The 19,485-nt window shown below is 47.8% G+C and overlaps 1 protein-coding gene and 1 long non-coding RNA gene across 21 annotated transcripts in view; one reads left to right on the forward strand and one right to left on the reverse strand.

The window, feature by feature from the left end:
- Nucleotides 1-219: 219 nt before the first annotated feature.
- The window catches only part of LOC309523075, a 219,728-nt gene continuing 200,462 nt past the window's right edge, over nt 220-19,485 (forward strand). The window contains exons 1-2 of the long non-coding RNA XR_014215217.1: nt 220-1,344; nt 14,707-14,795. This is a non-coding gene — a long non-coding RNA (uncharacterized lncRNA). The remainder of the gene's footprint in view (nt 1,345-14,706; nt 14,796-19,485) is intronic.
- Nucleotides 3,278-19,485, reverse strand: part of PTPRS (protein tyrosine phosphatase receptor type S) — a 305,222-nt gene continuing 289,014 nt past the window's right edge. For all 20 annotated transcript variants that reach the window (XM_082206217.1, XM_082206214.1, XM_082206218.1 and 17 more), the window contains 7 exons: nt 18,325-18,610; nt 17,582-17,760; nt 15,293-15,419; nt 13,068-13,193; nt 10,239-10,393; nt 5,709-5,844; nt 3,278-4,067 (listed from right to left, as the gene is read on the reverse strand). In XM_082206217.1, the coding sequence (XP_082062343.1) occupies nt 3,999-4,067; nt 5,709-5,844; nt 10,239-10,393; nt 13,068-13,193; nt 15,293-15,419; nt 17,582-17,760; nt 18,325-18,610 (1,078 nt within the window). In that variant the 3' untranslated portion in view covers nt 3,278-3,998. The remainder of the gene's footprint in view (nt 4,068-5,708; nt 5,845-10,238; nt 10,394-13,067; nt 13,194-15,292; nt 15,420-17,581; nt 17,761-18,324; nt 18,611-19,485) is intronic.

Below are 19,485 nucleotides of genomic sequence, written 5' to 3' on the forward strand. Positions count from 1 at the left end.
ACCCTAGAGGCTCAGTGGTTTAGACCACAGTGCCACCGGCGTCCCTAGAAGACTTCATAGACCTGTGGAGGAAGAAGGAACGAACCCCTGAGGGTCCTCATTCCACCCACCGGTTGTAAAACCTCTCTGGAAAGAAATAAAAATGGTTGCCCCAAGCAGATCCCTCTTGCCTCCCTCCGCCCACAACCCCCCCACTTTCAAACAATTCTTCAGTTTTTTTCAGACAATCTTCCTTTAATACAAAGTCAATATATATATCTACATAAACAGTGGCATGGAGACCACTTAAACTGTTTCATTTCGAAATAACAGTGTGATAGCAACAGGGTCTTGCTTTTATACAAAGGAAGGGAGAAAAAGAATTTTTTTTTATTTTTTAAAAAATGGGGGTGGGGTGGGGGGGAATAAAAAATAAAAGGTTGGCACACCCAGTTGCCCCCCTCCAACTTCTCCGCTTCCTCCCAAACATCTACCAATATATATGTCCTTAAGGAAATGTTAGGCAACATTATGGGGGTGGGAAATCTCAAAGACCTCGCCCCCCCTTTTATCATTATTATCAAGCCAGTAAGTTACTGCTGGGTAATTCTGTCCGCAGCCCCCACCATTGCCCGGGGGTGGGGGGGTTTAACCCAGCTGCAAAATTGCAAAACCGAGGAGTGGTGTAAACAGAACCCAATATGTTCTCAACTTTGGCCCTCCAGATGTTTTTGGCCTACAACTCCCATGATCCAGTGGTCAGGGATGCTGGGAATTGTAGTCTCAAAACATCTGGAGGGCCGAGGTTGAGGAAGCCTGGTTTAGGGTGGGTGGTGGGTTAAGATGTACCCTTTGGTACGCCTTGGCTTCTTCGCTCAGTACCGTAGGAAAAGAAAATATTGCTGCAGAGCTTGGGGAGAAGAGATCGGTTCGTTTGTTTTTTACCGCTATCCAAAAGGTCTTGCTGCCTTAATCCAGAGAACATGTGGGAAGTAGGAAAAGCCACTGTTTTACAGCCTACGAAGCTCTGGAGGGGCCGGGGAGGGCAGCGTTTAAGCCTCAAAACAACCCTGCGAGGTAGCTTAGGCAGAGAGAGAGAGAGAGAAAGAAAAAGAAAAAAGAGAGATACTGGCCTAGTGCCACCCAGTATGTCTCTGTTAAGGCTGAGCAGGGTTTTGAACCGACATTCAGCACATCCAATAAACTGTCCCATTTTGCAGCGGAAAGCTCTTCCTATGACCTCCCCCCCCCCCCCGGCGAATGCAGCCTTCCAAGCAGTTAATGGCGATCAGCAAACACCTTGTTTTTTGTTTCCGTTTTTTTACAGACCATTTTAGTAAAGGTAGAGCGACCCCTGACCATTAGGTCCAGGGGTTGCGGCGCTCATCTCGCTTTATTGGCCGAGGGAGCCGGCATACAGCTTCCGGGTCATGTGGCCAGCAGGACTAAGCCACTTCTGGCGAACCAGAGCAGCGCACAGCAACGCAGTTTACTTTCCCGCTGGAGTGGTACCTACTTATCTACTTGCACTCTGAGGTGCTTTTGAACTGCTAGGTTGGCAGGAGCAGGGACCGAGCAACGGGAGCTCACTCCGTCACGGGGATTCGAACCGCCAACCTTCTGATCAGCATGTCCTAGGCTCTGTGGTTTAACCCACAGCGCCACCCGCGTCCCACCGTGCTGGCTAAAAGCAGGGTGTTTGCTACCGCTGTCCATGCCTTGCAAAGTGGGCAGATTCCCAAGTACAGTTCTCTGGATTCACGTCTGTCGTGGTGGCGGACGGGCGCCTGGTTTAAAATGTTCCGTTTTGCCATTGGTCAAGCATACAAAATGCAGGCTGCCGGAGCGGGGAACGCTACCCCCCCCAAAAAATTAAAGGGATGGATCCTGTCTGTGCCCCCTGCTCATCCCTCACGCCCCTTATTGGCCAAGCCCCTTGGAAAAGGAAGAAAATAATAAACAGCTAACAACAACAAGAAGCGTAATTCTTTTTTTAAAAAAGAAAAGAAAAACGGCGAAGGTTTGTTTGTATGTGAGCAAGTTAAACCTTTTTTCTTCTTCTTCTTCATTTCTTTTCAAAATGGTAAAAAAAACCGCGAGATGTAAAAGTAGCAATTATAACCGTACGTCACTCCCCGCCTCCCCGCCCAATCTTATCTCACACAGCCATTACACATAACGTTTCTACAGTGAAAAAATAGACTGTCTTTGAACATAATATGAACAAATAAGTAATTTGCTTTTTTTTTGCTTTTTTTGTGTGTAAATTCGTTGACTGATATTCTCCTGTAATTTTTTTACATGTTTTTTTTTAAAAAGGAAAAAAAAATACACTATTTTAAAAAGAGAGAGAGACTCGAAATAAAAAAAAAAATATGAATGCCACTTGCTAGAGATACATGAACATCTCTTTAAAGAGAGCCACTTGCAAGGTTCTCTCCAGCCCCCCCGCCCCCCACAATTTCCATAAGTCCTGGGTCTTGCCTGTGGGGTGCAGATGGAAGATGATCTTTTCCTCTGTCGATGGTCCCATCAGCCTTGACAACAACAACAAAAAAACCCTCCCCATTTTTTCAAAAGATCCACCCTGTTCCAGGGGCCTCTGAAAAAACTCACCATTTTTCTCTTTGGCATCTGATGGAAGGGATGGGGAAGGGCACAAAAGACACCCCCACACACAAAAAAACACCACATGGTTTTGCAACAGGAAAGGGAAGGGGAAAAAAATGTCAGCTTTTGATGTGCTAATGGAATCATGTGGCCTTTTTTTAATTTTTAAAAAGGTGTTTCATAACAACATCCACCCGTGAGAGTAAAAGGCTACGAGGGAGCGGAAATGAAACCGAACAGATGTTGGGTTAATTTTGTGTGGGGAAGGGGGTCAAGTGAAAAAGGGTGTTTGTGGAGGGGAAGTGGGAAGGGAGTGTGTTTTCCTGACTGAGAGACATTTTGGGTCCCTGATAGCTCCTTATTGCAGTTTTTATTTCGACATAAAAAACCGTGGAATCATAAGGATGTGGAATGTTCCAAGTTTTCAAAAGGTGAGAGATACATGACCGTGTGTGTTTGAGGAACCCCACACTCAGTGCTTTTCTTCTAGGAAAAAGGGGTGCTGGTACGGTGTACCCCCAGAAAAAAGCACACCCCACCTTTTTGAAGGTTGGCAAAACATATATCCACCATTGAAATCAGAGGTTGCAATCCCCTCCAAAATAAAATAAAAGAGAATGCTTGCTGGGTGAAAGATTGGCTCAGTTGGTGCTCAAGGCTGGCGGATTCTTGCTTTCGGTCCCAAACCCTCTTTCTCTCTCTCTGTTCCTGTCTGCAAAAAAACAACAACAACAAGAACCCTGCGAGTGGCTTCCTCTAAAACTCACCAACTAGATTAGTATGCAAACCGAACTCTTAAAACGCGAGTGTGCCAGGGGCCATGCTTGTCGTTCCTCGCCGGCCCCCGCCTGGTTCGTTCTTCCGTTTGGCCGCTTTCAAGGGGTGTGTGGGTGGGTGGGGGCGCTCTCTCTCTCTCTCGGATGTTTGTTTGTTTCAAAAATCCCGCCGAAGCGCTTGGGGTCCGTCCGGGACCGCTCCCCCACGCCGCAAACACCACATGAGGTAAGAACGACAAGTTCACCACTTTTAAAGAGAAAATGGGGAAGGGGGGTGGACACTCTCCATCGGAGCCGCCTCAGGGCAGGAGAGAGAGGGAGCTGGAGGCAGCCCCAGAGGTGCAGGATTTGCTGGGGGGGCCGCGGAACTGCTGGCCACTTCACTAGCTGATTGCCCCCCCCCACTGTAGCATCCAAAAACAGGTTGGCGGCTGAGTGGGCAAAGGCGGCAGCTTCCTTCGGAATTCAGTCTGCGATTTTCTTTTTTCTCTCTTTTTTTCCTAATAGAAAAAGGTCAACGTTCACCTCTCTGGCTCGAAAAGACCTTCCAGGACTGCAAGTGGTCAGAGTCCGTGCAACGGATGGCTTTGTTTTTTGTTTTTTTCTGTTTCAGAGTTGGCGTTTTGTTGTGTTTTATGTTGCATAGTGATCAAAACTGCCCAGGTATTCCAGAGCCGCTTGGTAACAGAACTGATATTCATCCTGGAAGGAAATAAGGAAAGGACAAGTCATGCCTCATGTTACGTCCGCTTCATGTTACGTTCTTTCAGGTTACGTCCTGCGGCGACCCGGAAGTACCAGAAAGGGTTACTTCCGGGTTTCGCTACTTGCGCATACGCAGAAGCGCAAAATGATGTCATGCGCATGCGCAGAAGCGGTGAATCGCAACCCACACGTGCGCAGACGTGCCGCTGCGGTTGCGCTCTTTTCATGTTGCGAACGGGACTCTGGAACGGATCCCGTTCGCAACCAGAGGTACCACTGTATCTGTTTTTATTTTATTGATATACAGTACCCGCCTCCCTTTGTCTTAAGATCTCAAGGTGGATAAAAACACAAGATGAAAGCACAAATAGATAGTTAAAACAAAAGCAACAAAGCAATAACACACACCCTTCCCACAAACACATTTAAAGCCTGTAGAATATGAATCTATCAGCCCAAGGCCTGGTTGAAGAAGGAACATTTTTGCCTGGCGCCTAGAGATATAATGAAAGCGCCAGACAAGCCTCCCTGGGGAGCGAAGAATGAATGAAGTCCAGGTTTTTATAATTATTATGAATAACCAGCCTTCCCTTCCGCCAAAAAAGTGAAAAATAAGTACAGTGAATACTGATTACTGCTATGAATTTTTATCTCTGCCCATGCTGCAACGTGATGTTGCGCCAGAGCAACGCAGGGAAACTTATATTGATTGATTGCACTTGGAATCACAGCTGGAAGGGACCCCGAATCATTCTGCCCAATATGGGGCTCAAAACCAAAACCCTGAAATGAAGAGCCTCATGCTTGAGGGGCGGATCCGTGGTTCTCCCCCCACCTCATTTAATCCACAACAACCCTGCGAGGTAATAATAATAATTTATTATTTATACCCCGCCCATCTGGCTGCGTTTTCCCAGCCACTCTGGTTGGCTCCCAATCAAGTGTTAAAAACAATACAGCATTAAATATTAAAAACTTCCCTAAACAGGGCTGCCTTCAGATGTCTTTTAAAGAGAAGATAGCTGCTTATTTCAGATCTGAAGGGAGGGTGTTCCACAGGGCGGGCGCCACCACCGAGAAGGCCCTCTGCCTGGTTCCCTGTAACCTCACTTCTCTCAATAAGGGAACCGCCAGAAGGCCCTTGGCGCTGGATCTCAGTGTCCGGTCCGAACGATGGGGGTGGAGACGCTCCTTCAGGACCGAGGCCGTTTAGGTAGCTTAGGCCGACTGGCCCCAGGTCACCCAGCAAGCTTCATCGGTGTTTCTCAAACTCGGTCTCCAGCTGTTTTTGGACTACAACTCCCATCATCCCTAGCTCTCAGGACCAGTGGTCTGGGATGATGGGAACTGTAGTCTAAAAACAGCTGGAGACCCGAGTTTGAGAAACACTGCTTTAACTACTAACTCAACCGCATCATCCCTTACTACTTCGGAGCAGGAAGAGCAGTCGGCTCTGGCCACTCTGCCACACTCTTCCTTCCTGTTGCCACTGCACAGCTGCTGAAGGGAATCCCTGCCCAAATTCTGCCGCTCCAGAGGTGGCAGGAAGGCTGCCTCTCGCCCCCGCGGCCAGGCAGGGGAGTCCTGCTCCCTGAGTCCAGCCAGCAGGGGGGAAACACACCCTTTCCCTTTGTTTACCTCTGTCTGCACCATGGCAGGCCTCTGCGTCCGAAGCATCTTCACCGTCTGGAAGATGTCCACCACGCCCTCGTAGCGCATTCTCTCCAGGACGATACTGAGGGTGATGAAGACGCCGGTCCGGCCCACGCCAGCGCTGCAAAGAGGAGAAAGGGAAACATCGTGGAATTGGAAGGGACCCCGCGCTTAGGACGCGATGCTCGGAAACCTCCCTGGGAAGAAACAGGAGTCTGTGTGTCCCCCCCCAAAACCAGCTCCCTCCTGACCCCCCATCTTTTAAAGCAGGCACGTCCAACTTTGAATAGGGTGTGATCTACAATCAATATAAAAAACTGGCAGTGATCTACCAGCCTCCGAAGTCATTTAAGTTGAATGAATGAATGAGATTTCACAGATACAGTAGTTATATTTGGATATCATCATGAGAGATCCAAACAGTTGTTAGATGGACAAGTACGATACAATAATCTTTATTGTCACTGTCCCGTACAGAACAATGAAATTGAAAATCTACACCAGACATTCAAAAACCAACAAGGAAGTTGGGGGGAAACGCTGTCTGATTTGTTTAGTCTCTTTTCCCTCCTTCCCTCTGTGGTTTCTGGCGAAACGGCTGCTGCGCACCAGAATAAAGCAAGCAATCAAGTCTTGCTTAAGGCTGCTTATTTCCTTACAGCTCTACATGCAAATCTGCCTGTTTGAATATCTGAACCTTTTGGTGTGTAGAGTGAGGCTTGGGCACACTACACAGACTCATGTTTGGATAAGTGAATCTTCGCATAACCAACATTTGGATAGCAGGAGCTGTGTGTATGTTTAAAACAAACAAACGCGAATGCTAACAATGCCAAAAAAGGAAAAAAGCTATAACCACTGTTGCCTGTGCAAAAATAAAAAACCAAAAAACGGATTGCAAGAGACGAAACTGACAAGCTGGTGAATTTCTGCCGCACATGTCTCTCTCCGCACCCGAGACGACTGACACAGACTTCTCTCTCAGGACCAAGTCGGCGCTTGAGAGTGAATAGCTTGTCAACTTTGCCGTCCTCCTAGTCGCTTGGCTGGTCTCGCTCGCTTCCTTGAGGTGTAGCTCGAGAGGTGAGCGGGAGAACGGGGCTGGGGGGGGTGTGGAGAGGGAGGAAGGTGCTGGCTCACACAGACAATATATATTCCGCACGACGACTTAGCAACTGCGATGCTAAGTCTGAAAGCCAGCAAGCAGAGTGCTTGGACGGGGAGCCTTTAATCTCTCCAGTGGCGCGATTAATCAACTAAGGCTTTAATCGCAGATTAACAACAAGCCACTGCCCAGGGGATTTGGTGCTCTTGAAGGAGTTTGGCGGGGCGGGGAGCAAAATAATAATTCAGAGGAGGACCGGTGCTTCCGTGGGCATAAATTGGACAGGGTGGGCGAGGGGGGGAGAAGAAAAGGGGTCTCTGTTTGCCACACTTAGGGAGAGCTACTCCTTTGTTTGGCCATCGCATGTTTTGTGACACCAACCCCACCCTGGAGTCCGTAATAAAGCCAGCGGCATCCGACCGTTAAGGCAGAGTAGATGGGAAAGTTGTGGCCATCAGTCGTTTAGGGGCCTCTTGGGGGCATTGGTTGAATCACTGCAATGCACTCTATGTGGGGCTGGTCTGGAGCCTGCAGCCGGTGAGGAACATGGCGATTAGACTGCTTCTGGGGGCGAATTACCAGCAGCGTACAACACCCCGATTGCGGGATCTGCACCGGCTACCAATTTGCTCCCGGCCCAAGTTTAGGTGTTCATCCTGACAGCTCAGGATGGCAACCTTTTTATCTAGACAAACCTTCGGAAAGCTTGCATGAGTTTTACTCTAGCCTACTGTGGCTTTTGGGACACGGGTGACGCTGTGGATTAAACAACAGAGCATAGGACTTGCCGATCAGAAGGTCGGCGGTTCGAATCCCCGTGACGGGGTGAGCTTCCGTTGCTCGGTCCCAGCTCCTGCCCACGTAGCAGTTTGAAAGCACGTCAAGTGCAAGTAGATAAATAGGTACCGCTCTGGTGGGAAGGTAAATGGCGTTTCTGTGCGCTGCTCTGGTTCGCCAGAAGCGGCGTAGTCATGCTGGCCACATGACCTGGAAGCTGTACGCCGGCTCCCCCGGCCAATAAAGCGAGATGATGGTCAGGGGTCCCTTTACCTTGATGTGGCTTTTACTTTCTAAATCACGGCTGCAATTTTTAAAGTGACCGTTTTATTGTTTTATCTTTTTTGTTTTTGTAGACTGGTTTGAGGGTCATTATCCCCTAAAATATGTTAAGGATTTCACCTGGTTGTAAATATTATTAATTATCTTGTGTGTGAATTACCATGACACGGTGCTTAGAAGGCAATTAACAAATTGATGATATTATTATTATTATTATTATTATTATTAATTATTTAAAGGTAAAGGACCCCTAGACGGTTCAAGACAGACAAAGGCAACTATGGGGTTGTGTCGCTCATCTCGCTTTCAGGCTGAGGGAGCCAGCATTTGTCTGCAGACAGCTTTCCGGGTCATGCGGCCAGCAGCACTGAACCGCTTCTGGCGCAACAGGACACTGTGACGGAAACCAGAGCGCATGGAAATGCCGTTTACCTTCCTGCCGGAGCGGTACCTATTTATCTACTTGCACTGGTGTGATTTTGAACTACTAGGTTGGCAGGAGCAGGGACTGAGAAACAGGAGCTCATTCCGTCGTGGGGATTTGAACCGCCGACCTTCCGATCAGCAAGCCCAAGAGACTAGGCCAAAATTGTGGAAACCTTTTTGGAAAAAGTGTATTTCTGAGGTTTGATGGCACAACAACATAAAAGTATATATCAATGGAAAGATTTTTTTTTAAAAAAAAATCTTAATAAATGATACAGAAAATTGAAATAAAATAAACAAATACAAAATTAAATTAAAGAAAATACATATACTCCCTACACTGCAAATACAAACCCTACTACCCCTGTGACTTCCCTCCACCACGACTCGACTTCCTTTAGCTCAAATTCAAATACTATCATTGCATTATTTGGATAATACATCTCCTATAAAGGTAAAGGTACCCCTGCCCGTACGAGCCAGTCTTGCCAGACTCTAGGGTTGCGTGCTCATCTCGCTTAAGAGGCCGGGAGCCAGCGCTGTCCGGAGACACTTCCGGGTCACGTGGCCAGCGTGACGAAGCTGCTCTGGCGAGCCGGCACCAGCGCAGCACACGGAAACGCCGTTTACCTTCCTGCTATAAAGCGGTCCCTATTTATCTACTTGCACCCGGGGGTACTTTCGAACTTCTAGGTTGGCAGGCGCTGGGACCGATCAGCGGGAGTGCACCCCGCCGCGGGGATTCAAACCGCCGACCATACGATCGGCAAGTCCTAGGCACTGAGGTTTTACCCACAGCGCCACCCGCGTCACATCTCCTATAGCCATTTCTAATTATTGTTCTCGCTTGTACTTTACATACTTAATCCATGCATATCAACATATTCTTTTTAGAGCAGTGTTTTTCCATATACTCCTCAAAACATCTGAGGTTTGATGGCTCATAACTCCACTTTCTTTGGAATGTGACACCATAAAAGTATTTATCAATGGAAAAGATGATTTAATGAAGAATGTAACACAACGAAGTTTGTTCAATTATCTGTGTTCTATCAAAGGTTATAGCCAAATGACCAGAAAAAAGGAAGCACATCTTGCTTAGGTTGATATGCAGTTTTTGTTCATTTGAATGCAGCCAGTGACCATGGGTGTTTAGAGAGCCAATCAGGTGTTATGTGCCATCAAACGTCGGAAATGCACTTTCCCCAAAAGGTTCCACAATTCTGGCCACTAGTGTATGTGCTGTGGGAAGGAAGACTTTATCTGTTCTGAATCGCTCAACATTCAATTGAGAGGGGATTTTTACATATGACTATCAGACTTTGAAAACTGCACCAAGTCCCATCAGTTTTGCTGAATGCATTAAACCAAATAGTTCAAACTGGATTTTGAATGAACGTGCAATTAATTGTTACGGTTTGGGAGTTCACTGTGCTATTACTTTCCTCTGCGGCTTCCCTGCAAAGTGCTATTCCAAATAATGCTTTTCATAGGGGTAGCGAGGGGGACGTTGCGGATGAGTCGGCGGGACCTAGTGGGTGGTGGCCCCCCCAAAAAAGTTCAGAAACCACTTGGCACAATTAGAAGCTGGCCTTGAATAACCGCCACCACCCTCAAATTAAGAGAAAGAGAGGGGGGGAAAGGATACACAATAAAAAGTCTGCATTTTTGGGCTAAGTCCTGTGCTAATGCCAAGGATTTAGGGAGGCGGGAAACTCCAGCTTCCCACCCAATCAGGAGACAGCCCGTCCACAGAGGCTTAAGCTTAGCATCAAAGGATGGCTGAACAGCCCTCTTTCCAAGGTGCAAATTAAGCAGGGGGAGAATTTGCAAACGGCGGCTTTGAGCTGGATTATTTCCTTCCGCAGAGTTTGTGTTGCTGGTGCCAGGATTGCTCCTCAACCGCTGCCTGCGAAGGGGCTTACCTGCAGTGGACGGAGATGGGCCCGTCTTGGCCAAACTGCTCCTTGGTTTTATGCACCTGCCCGATGAAATCAATGAAGCCTTCGCCGGACTTTGGCACGCCTTGCTCTGGCCAGTCCGTGAACTGGAACTGGCGCACGGTCCGTGACTGGCCATCCTGGGGGTGGAGAGCGGGGAGAGGAAGGAAAAAAACACAACACCTCTCTGTTAGGCTGGGGGGGGGGAATGCAAGGGAATGAAATTGAATCCTGTAAGCGGGAAAGCGAGATTTTTGAGAGCTGAGCGATGGCTGTAGACTTGAGCAAATTTGATTTGGGTTCTTTCAAGCCCCCAGCTGGCTGGCGTTTCCTCCGCAGCCAAGCTGGCCCTGCCTCTGAAGGATGAATAAAAGATTTTAATTTAACTGTATTGCTTTTTCCTCCCACTCTCCCTCCTTCTCAGGGGCAAGGGGCAGCCTCCTTCCCTTCCACTTGGCTCAGATTTTTGGCCCTCCCTTAAAAAGTCCGCATGAAGAAGAAGAAGAGTTTGGATTTGATATCCTGCCTTTCACTCCCTTTAAGGAGTCTCAAAGCGGCTCACATTCTCCTTTCCCTTCCTCCCCCACAACAGACACCCTGTGAGGTGAGTGGGGCTGAGAGACTTCAGAGAAGTGTGACTGGCCCAAGGTCACCCAGCAGCTGCATGTGGAGGAGTGGGGAAGCGAACCCGGTTCACCAGATTACGAGACCACTGCTCTTAACCACTACACCACACTGGCTCTCCACCAGCCTTCTAACATAAACACGTGCACATTTTTTGAGGTGCCATTTCCCCTAATGCAATAAAGTTTTGACTGTTATATGCATTTTCATGCACGCTTGACATCAGGGCGTTGTTTTTTTTGTTTCGTTTTGCATTTTTGCACGTGAAGAACTGCGTGGCAACATTTGGAAGAGTGCAAATTTCAAATCATTTGTTAGGCCCGCACATCGTTTTGAAAAGTGTGACCTGGGCAAATTCGCATTTAAATGCGAAGCGAATTGAGTTCCCTCCATCTCTTTATGTACGCCAGCCACCCCAAGCTCCTTTTTGTAGCAAGGGCAGGTCGCTCTGTATGTTTCTGTGTGCGCCTAAACAGCCACACACACGAACAACAGGAAACCGTTTCCAATCAGACACTTTCTGTACAACTGGCGGCGGTGTGTGCACGCATCCCAAAACGTAATAATCTTTTGAAATGAGTTCAGAGAAATTACACAGTGGGAAACAGGCGGCTGCTAGGAGGAATGGCAGCAGCGGCTCCATCGCCAGAGCTCACACAGTACGAATTGCGGGGGGCCTTGCATCGCTGCAGCTTCGTGGCGGAGAAAAATTGCGATAAGCCGACAGGATTGAAAACAACATCATCAGAACAGCCAGCGAGGGAGAGAGGTTAGAATGAGAACAGCATTGTTTCAAGAGAAAACAGTGCGCCATTTCTCTCTGGCTCCAGCGTGACAAAGTTGAGGGAGGACCAAATCTCAGGCGTTAAGAACATGTGCTGGGCATGCAGAAGGTCTCGGTTTAATCCTCAGCATCTCTAGGCAGGGCTGGGAGAAACACCTGAGTCCCAAACGATTGGCAAACTCCTGCCCAGAAACCTATGTGGATCCAGGATTGGGACTCAGCTGCAAATAAAACACGTTAAGTGTGTTTTAAGTGCAATATACAATGTGTGACACTAGATGGCGATGATGAGCCTTATGGAAAATTCAATGTGCAGTGGTACCATGGAAGTCGAATGGAATCCATTCAGGAAGTCCATTTGGCTTCCAAAATGTTCGGAAACCAAAGCGCAGCTTCTGATTGGCCGCAGGAAGCTTACGGGCTCACTGCTAAGACCTAAGCTCAACATCAAAAAAATGAAGATCATGGCCACTGGTCCCATCACCTCCTGGCAAACAGAAGGGGAAGAAATGGAGGCAGGGAGAGATTTCACTTTCTTGGGCTCCATGATCACTGCAGATGGTGACACCAGTCACGAAATTAAAAGACGCCTGCTTCTTGGGAGAAAAGCGATGACAAACCTAGACAGCATCTTAAAATCAGAGACATCACCTTGCCAACAAAGGTCCGTATAGTTAAAGCTATGTTTTTCCCAGTCGTGATGTATGGAAGTGAGAGCTGGACCATAAAGAAGGCTGATCGCCAAAGAATGGATGCTTTTGAATTCTGGTGCTGGAGGAGACTCTTGAGAGTCCCATGGACTGCAAGAAGATCAAACCTCTCCATTCTGAAGGAAATCAGCCCTGAGTGCTCACTGGAAGGACAAATCGTGAAGCTGAGGCTCCAGTATTTTGGCCACCTCATGGGAAGAGAAGACTCCCTGGAAAAGACCCTGATACTGGGAAAGATGGAGGGCACCAGGAGAAGGGACGACGGAGGACGAGATGGTGGGACAGTGTTCTCGAAGCTGCCAGCATGAGTTTGACCAAACTGCGGGAGGCAGTGGAAGACAGGAGGGCCTGGCGTGCTCTGGTCCAGGGGGTCACGAAGAGGCGGACACGACTAAACAACAACAAAGTTAGGCTATGTCTGCTGCAACTGGCTTTCTTATGGACAGGGCCAATCCTGAATGTATTGGATTTGTGGCCATTATGCTCATTTGCCTTTAGTAAATTACATGAAATGCAATTGTCTCTGGTCTATTTTGGGGGGAATCCTGCAACGTGTTTAAGTTTTTACTCTGCTAACTGTATGCTGGAATCTGCTTTGGGTCAACAGTGAGTAGAATTTGGCGACAATATGGCCCCAAACTGACCAATGGCCTTCCTTGGCGTGCTGAGCACCAACGGTGCAGAGTGTGGACTCACCCTGGCATCGGTGACCTTGAACTCCCGGAGGATGTATTGAGGCATGTTGTATTCCGCCATGGGGTCGACCACAAAGTACTGGTACCGGGCGGACCTCTCGGCTGGCCAGTATTGGTGGCACTTTTCCTGTTGGCCCAAAGAGAAGGAATCACACCTTATTCGTAGCCCACCTTTCGCCGTATACTAGACAGACCCCTTCACCCTGGCCTTTTGTGGACACTCGAGCGCAGCCGTTTAGCGGCAAACTCAGGTGGGCACGGTCCTTTCACAAGAGTCATCCAGCCACGCCCCCTCGAAACCACACCCCTCTTAAGATCACACAGCCTTCTAAGCTTATACATAATCTTATAATCACCGTATTTTTCGCTCTATAAGACACACCAGACCACAAGACGCACCTAGTTTTTGGAGGAGGAAAACAAGAAAAAAAATATTCTGACTCCCAGAAGCCAGAACAGCTTCTGGGATAGCTGCGCAGCCTGCATTCGCTCCATAAGACGCGCACACATTTCCCCTTACTTTTTAGGAGGGAAAAAGTGAGTCTTATAGAGCAAAAAATGCGGTACTAAATAACAACAATTAGCATTGCGACGATCAGGGGATATCTGCCTTTCAGCTTTATCTATTTCCTCTGCACGGTTGATTTGGAATCCTCCAATAATCCTAATTTTAAAGAGTTCTTTCCTTGGAGTTCCAGCGTACATAACAAAACTTGGCCACGCCATTCTCCTGAAATGGAAGGAACCTTGTATTTTCAGCGTTCCTAAATGGCTTAGCTCCGGACTTCAGATGACAACTCCTTGCTGTTCTCAAGAATGACCCAAGGAGCCCATCCTTAGCGGCCGATTCCCCTCCTATCCCTCAGTACAAAGGGCGAGGAGGCCCCCAGACTCCCCTTTCTTGCTGATCCAGCAGCTGTAGGATGCTAGAGACGGGGACCCCCTGCTACACAAACGGCAAAGGGTCTTGGACCCCGCAGCTCTGCCCCTTTTAGGACCCACACCCTAGCTATGGTCACAATTTGCTTCGACTGCTCTATTTTATATGTTGCTGCAAGGTATCCCTAGGACCTCCCGGCAAAGGCTGTAGTGGTGATCACAACAATTTAATACCACGGCTACGAAGGAAGGCCCACCTGGCTTCTGCAATCTATCCTGCTTGACCTAAAAATACAAACCCCGATTTACATTCCCAATGGAAGCTCCGGGAGCTAAACATAGTGCAATTAGGAAAAACAGGCTGGCTCTGCTTCGGGAGATGCCAAGCTGCAGATTTTATCGGAGGGCAGAGAGTTGTTCCTGTGTTGCTTTGGGAAAACAAGGTCCCTGACCCTGCTCTTAAGACCCAGAAATGTTTTGGAAGTAATTCCCTGCCGGCTCCTTCCCTCCTCCTCTTCCGGGACTTCTATCTGATGGCAAACATCTCCTATTAGGTCAATGTCCCCTTCCCCTGTTTCCGCTTGCCCCCTTTCCCACGATTCTTTAGGGAAAGAACTGTGCGGTGGCAGGCGAGAATTCTACCACTGAACCACCAGTGCAATAGCTTATCTTAAAGTTTTCAGTACCTATACACTTATTGCATTTATAAATTGTAAATTTATTGTTGTAAAGGTAAAGGTAAAGGGACTCCTGACCATTAGGTCCAGTCGTGGCCGACTCTGGGGTTGCGGCGCTCATCTCGCTTTATTGACCGAGGGAGCCGGCGTACAGCTTCCGGGTCATGTGGCCAGTAGGACTAAGCCGCTTCTGGCGAACCAGAGCAGCGCACGAAAACGCCGTTTACCTTCCCGCCGGAGCGGTACCTCTTTATCTACTTGCACTTTGACGTGCTTTTGAACTGCTAGGTTGGCAGGAGCAGGGACCCAGCAACGGGAGCTCACCCCGTGGCGGGGATTCGAACCGCCGACCTTCTGATCGGCAGGCCCTAGGCTCTGTGGTTTAACCCACAGCGCCACCCACGTCCCAATTTATTGTTGTACATTGTTTTAAATGTTTGTTTTCCTTCTGGGATTGTACCCCCAAGTGTGTTTTATAAGCTGGTCTCCCACCGTAATAAATTATCTATCTATCTATCTATCTATCTATCTATCTATCTATCTATCTATCTGCACCGTGCTTTAAATGTCCAGTGCAGATAGAAGCTTCAAGCTACGGACTCCAGGGCACGACTGGGGGAGATTCTCTCATCTCCTTGCCGCCGCCACCAGCCCGCCTCCTTCGGCTTACCCGCCCCATCTCTCGTAGTTTGGTCAGCATCACGACAATGGTGGAATTATTCTCCCACAGCATCCGCCAGAAGTCCTCTGTGGTCTCCGCCAGCGGACCTTGCGTGGCGATGTACGCTCTCTGTTGCCTGCCAGGGAGAGAGAAGGCCAATCGTCATTAAAAACAACGCATGTGGGCTTCTGCATACAGGACTTTTTATCGTATGTGGTGGTCTGGAAGTAAGGTTAAAGCTCGCTGGGAAATGATATACAATGAACTGAAAAGGATGTTCAAAATAACTTTTATTAAAAAAACACACACAACAACCCCAGAATATAAATAAATAATAACATAAATAATTTTTTATTTATACCCCGTCCTTCCCGGTTCAGAAAAGAGGGCTTAGGGCGGCTAACAACAAATTTAAAACACTTAATTGTGATACAAGAAAAAACAGCATAAAATACAGCATAAAAGCGTGAATGACAATAAATTCAAAGTTCTAAAATCAATTTAGGGGGAAATCCATCCAATAAACATTAGATGATCCCCAGGGCTAGCTGGCTAAATTAGTCCTATTTGGGCCAGCGTAGAGACCAGGGGAGAATTAGCTTTGAGATCCCAGAGCAGGCAATCTTCATAAAAAGGGAAGGGAAATAAAAAATCAGGCTGAATTCAAATTAAAGGCCAGGTGGAATAGCCTGTCTTACAGGCCCTGCGGAAGGAGGTTAAGTCCTGCAGGGCCCTGGTCTCATGGGACAGAGCATTCCACCAGGTCAGAGCCATCACTGAGAAGGCCCTGGCGTTGGTGGAGGATAATCTGACTTCCTTAGGGCCCGGGACCTCCAAACTATGGTTATTCATGAACCTTAAGGTCCTCTGCAGGGCAGGCCAGCTTTTATTTTGGGAATTATAGGGACAGAACTACCTAAATTGCATAGAAATTTATTCCTGTATGCTACTACAGCAGCAAGAATGCTACTTGCCCCAAAATGGAAAGAAGCAGAAGTCCCAGCAAAGGAAGAACGGATAGAAAAACTTACGGAATATGCAGAAATGGCGGAACTTATCAGAAGAATAAGAAATCAAGGTAACGAACATTTTTATAAAAGAATGGAAACGGTTTATTGAATATTGACAGATAAGTTGTAAACAGATAAAAGCATTAGCAGGGTTATTGTAATAACCTGCAGTTTCACAAGAGTATATTTTTACAGCAGATAATTAAATGAGAAAGTTGAATGAATTTGGATAGGCAGAAGATATTAAAAATAATAAATTTAAGGAACTGCAGAAAGGGGGGGGGAAGGAAGTCAAATTTTTGAAATGTTAAATTGATTGTAAAACTAATGAAATGTATAAACTTGAAAAATATAAATTAAAGCTTTTTTTTTTTTAAAAAAAAGAAAAGACCTACATGGCTTAGGTCCCAGCTATCTGAGGGACCGCATTCCCTCATACGGCCCTGCCTGGATCTCATGGTCTCGCCAACCTCACAGGCCCGCTTGGTGGGGATGTGGGAGAGGGCCTTCTCGGTGGTGGCTCCTCCCAGGCAACTTTGGAACTCCCTCCCTCAAGAATCCTGTCTGGCTTCCCTCCTTGCTGTCCTTCCTCCAGCAGGTGAATACTTCCTTGTTCCAAGAGACTTTGGGGGAATGGACTGCTTTTAAGGAAAGGGCTGGTTCTGTGTCGTTTTTATTGTGACTGTCTGTACGTCTATAATATACATGTCACATGCCATAAAGGGACCCCTGACCATTAGGTCCAGTCGTGGCCAACTCTGGGGTTGCGGTGCTCATCTCGCTTTATTGGCCGAGGGAGCTGGCATACAGCTTCCGGGTCATGTGGCCAGCAGGACTAAGCCGCTTCTGGCGAACCAGAGCAGCGCACGGAAACACCATTTACCTTCCCGCCAGAGAAGGTATTTATCTACTTGAACTTGATGTGCTTTCGAACTGCTAGGTTGGCAGGAGCAGGGACTGAGCAACGGGAGCTCACCCCGTCGCGAGGATTCGAACCGCCGACCTTCTGATCAGCAAGTCCTAGGCTCTGTGGTTTAACCCACAGCGCCACCTGTGTCCCTTTGTCACATGCCATAGATATATGATAATCACACAATGATGCGTCGCTAGGGGTAGAGCGAGCCTCCTGCATTGTATTCTTCCCCCTTAGCTATTTCTGAAGGAAGAAGGTGGGGTGGCCCATTAACCCTGTGTTGGAAAACGAGGAGGGTGGGCCAAGTCGCCCCTCCGGCGGGATCCAGCGAGGCTCTTCGCAGGCTCTGCAGCCCAGGAGATGCCTGCGTCTTACCTGTACCCATCGATGAAGCTGGAGTTGATGTAGTCGGACCCCTCGACCCCTCGGATAGGCTGCAGGCAGACCCGCGTGGTCTCGTATGGCATGATGTTGACAAGGCGGTTCTTGAACTTGTTGCATGGGAGGTTGGCGCTGATGAATCGGGAGGTGTGGGCTTTGGAGTTGGCGAGTCTCTGGCGTGGCAAGAGAGAGAGAGAAGGAAAAGCGTTAACCACCCAGGAATGACATTGTGCCAGGAAATACCGTATTTTTTGCTCTATAAGACTCACTTTTTCCCTCCTAAAAAGTAAGGGGAAATGTGTGCGCGCGTCTTATGGGGCGAATGCAGGCTGCGCAGCTATCCCAGAAGCCAGAAGCTTTCACTGCGCAGCGATTCCTCTTGCTGTTCTGGCTTCTGAGATTCAGAATTTTTTCTTCTTCTTGTTTTCCTCTTCCAAAAACTAGGTGCGTCTTGTGGTCTGTTGCGTCTTATAGAGCGGAAAATACGGGTATTTCATAGAATCATAGAGTTGGAAGAGACCACAAGGGCCATCGAGTTGTTGGAGGTGTGGTGGGACTAATGGCAATATGTACAGTGGTACCTCAGGTTAAGTACTTAATTTGTTCTGGATGTAAAATGTAATAAGATTTGATGTTTTTGTTGGTTGGTGTTGGTGTTCTTAAATCTCAATAAAAAGCATTTTTTTGGGGGGGAAGAAACCCCTAGGTATAGAGGCTGGCCCCTGGAAGCAGCTCACCTTGAATTCGAGCTCCATGCCAGTGACGTGCTCCCCAACTTCTATCTGTGCCAACTTTTGAATGTACGTGTACAGATTGCGAGCGGGGACTTCTGTGTTGCCACAGGCGACGGCTTCCAGCAAGGAGTCGTGTATGAAGCTGTACTGGTCCTCTGTCTGCACCATGTAATTTCTCTGCGACCTCATGAGAGTGACGTGGCCGTAAATGTCCACCGTCTTCTCGTGTTTTATCCTCTCCAGCATGGCGTCGATCACGATGAAGCAGCCCGTGCGGCCGACCCCAGCGCTGAAAGAAGGCGGACACAGAAGGTTGGGCAACATGTAAGGAATTATGAGTAGAAGAAGAGCATCAGTTGGAATTGGGGGAAAAACCTTGAGAATATAAGACATGGGTAGGCACACTAAAAGGGACGCAGGTGGCGCTGTGGGTTAAACTAGAACTAGATCTTTCAAATCATGTAACCCTGTCCCATAGCAGTTCCTGCAAAGCAAGCTTGAGTTGATTTAATTGAGAAGGCCCCGGTCCCTAAAAGAGCGCCATCTCCAATTATCAGCTATCTTGTGCCTTTTCGGTGGTTCCCCCACTGGGGGGTTGCCCAATTAGCCCCTGACCTGCGACAGGGCCTTTTTAGTGGTGGCTCCCTAGTTGTGGCATGCCCTCCCTTGGTGGGGCACACCGGTCTCCATCACTGTTAACACTCAGGAGGGATTTAAAAACATTCCCATTTGCTCAGGCATTTGTTTGGGAGAGGGATACCGATCTGGGCAACCCTGAGATCACTGGATGGAAGAACACTTTTAACTGAAAAATGCTTTTAGATGTTTTAAAACTATTAAAAAAAAGTTTTAACCTGTCTGACGGTGGTTTATACCTCCCCCCCAAAAAAAACACACCTGACCAGGTGGAATGCTTTAATCCTGTCTTTTAAAAACGGTGTTTTAGAGTTTTCTTTGTCTTCTATTTAAGCCATTTTTGTTTGTTCTTATATAATTACTCTTATTATTATTTATTAGATCGATACACTGCCCTTCATCCGAAGATCTCAGGCCATTTATTGTGTGTTGCTTTGAGAGATCTTGGTGGGGGGGAGAGCACCCAATGAATTCAACAAGGAACAATAATGAAAACTGTGTAACTACGTTTGCTTGCCTGGGCAATCG

This window comes from Podarcis vaucheri (genome assembly GCF_965113315.1).
Source record: "Podarcis vaucheri genome assembly, chromosome: 18".
Classification (NCBI taxonomy): Eukaryota; Metazoa; Chordata; class Lepidosauria; order Squamata; family Lacertidae; genus Podarcis; species Podarcis vaucheri.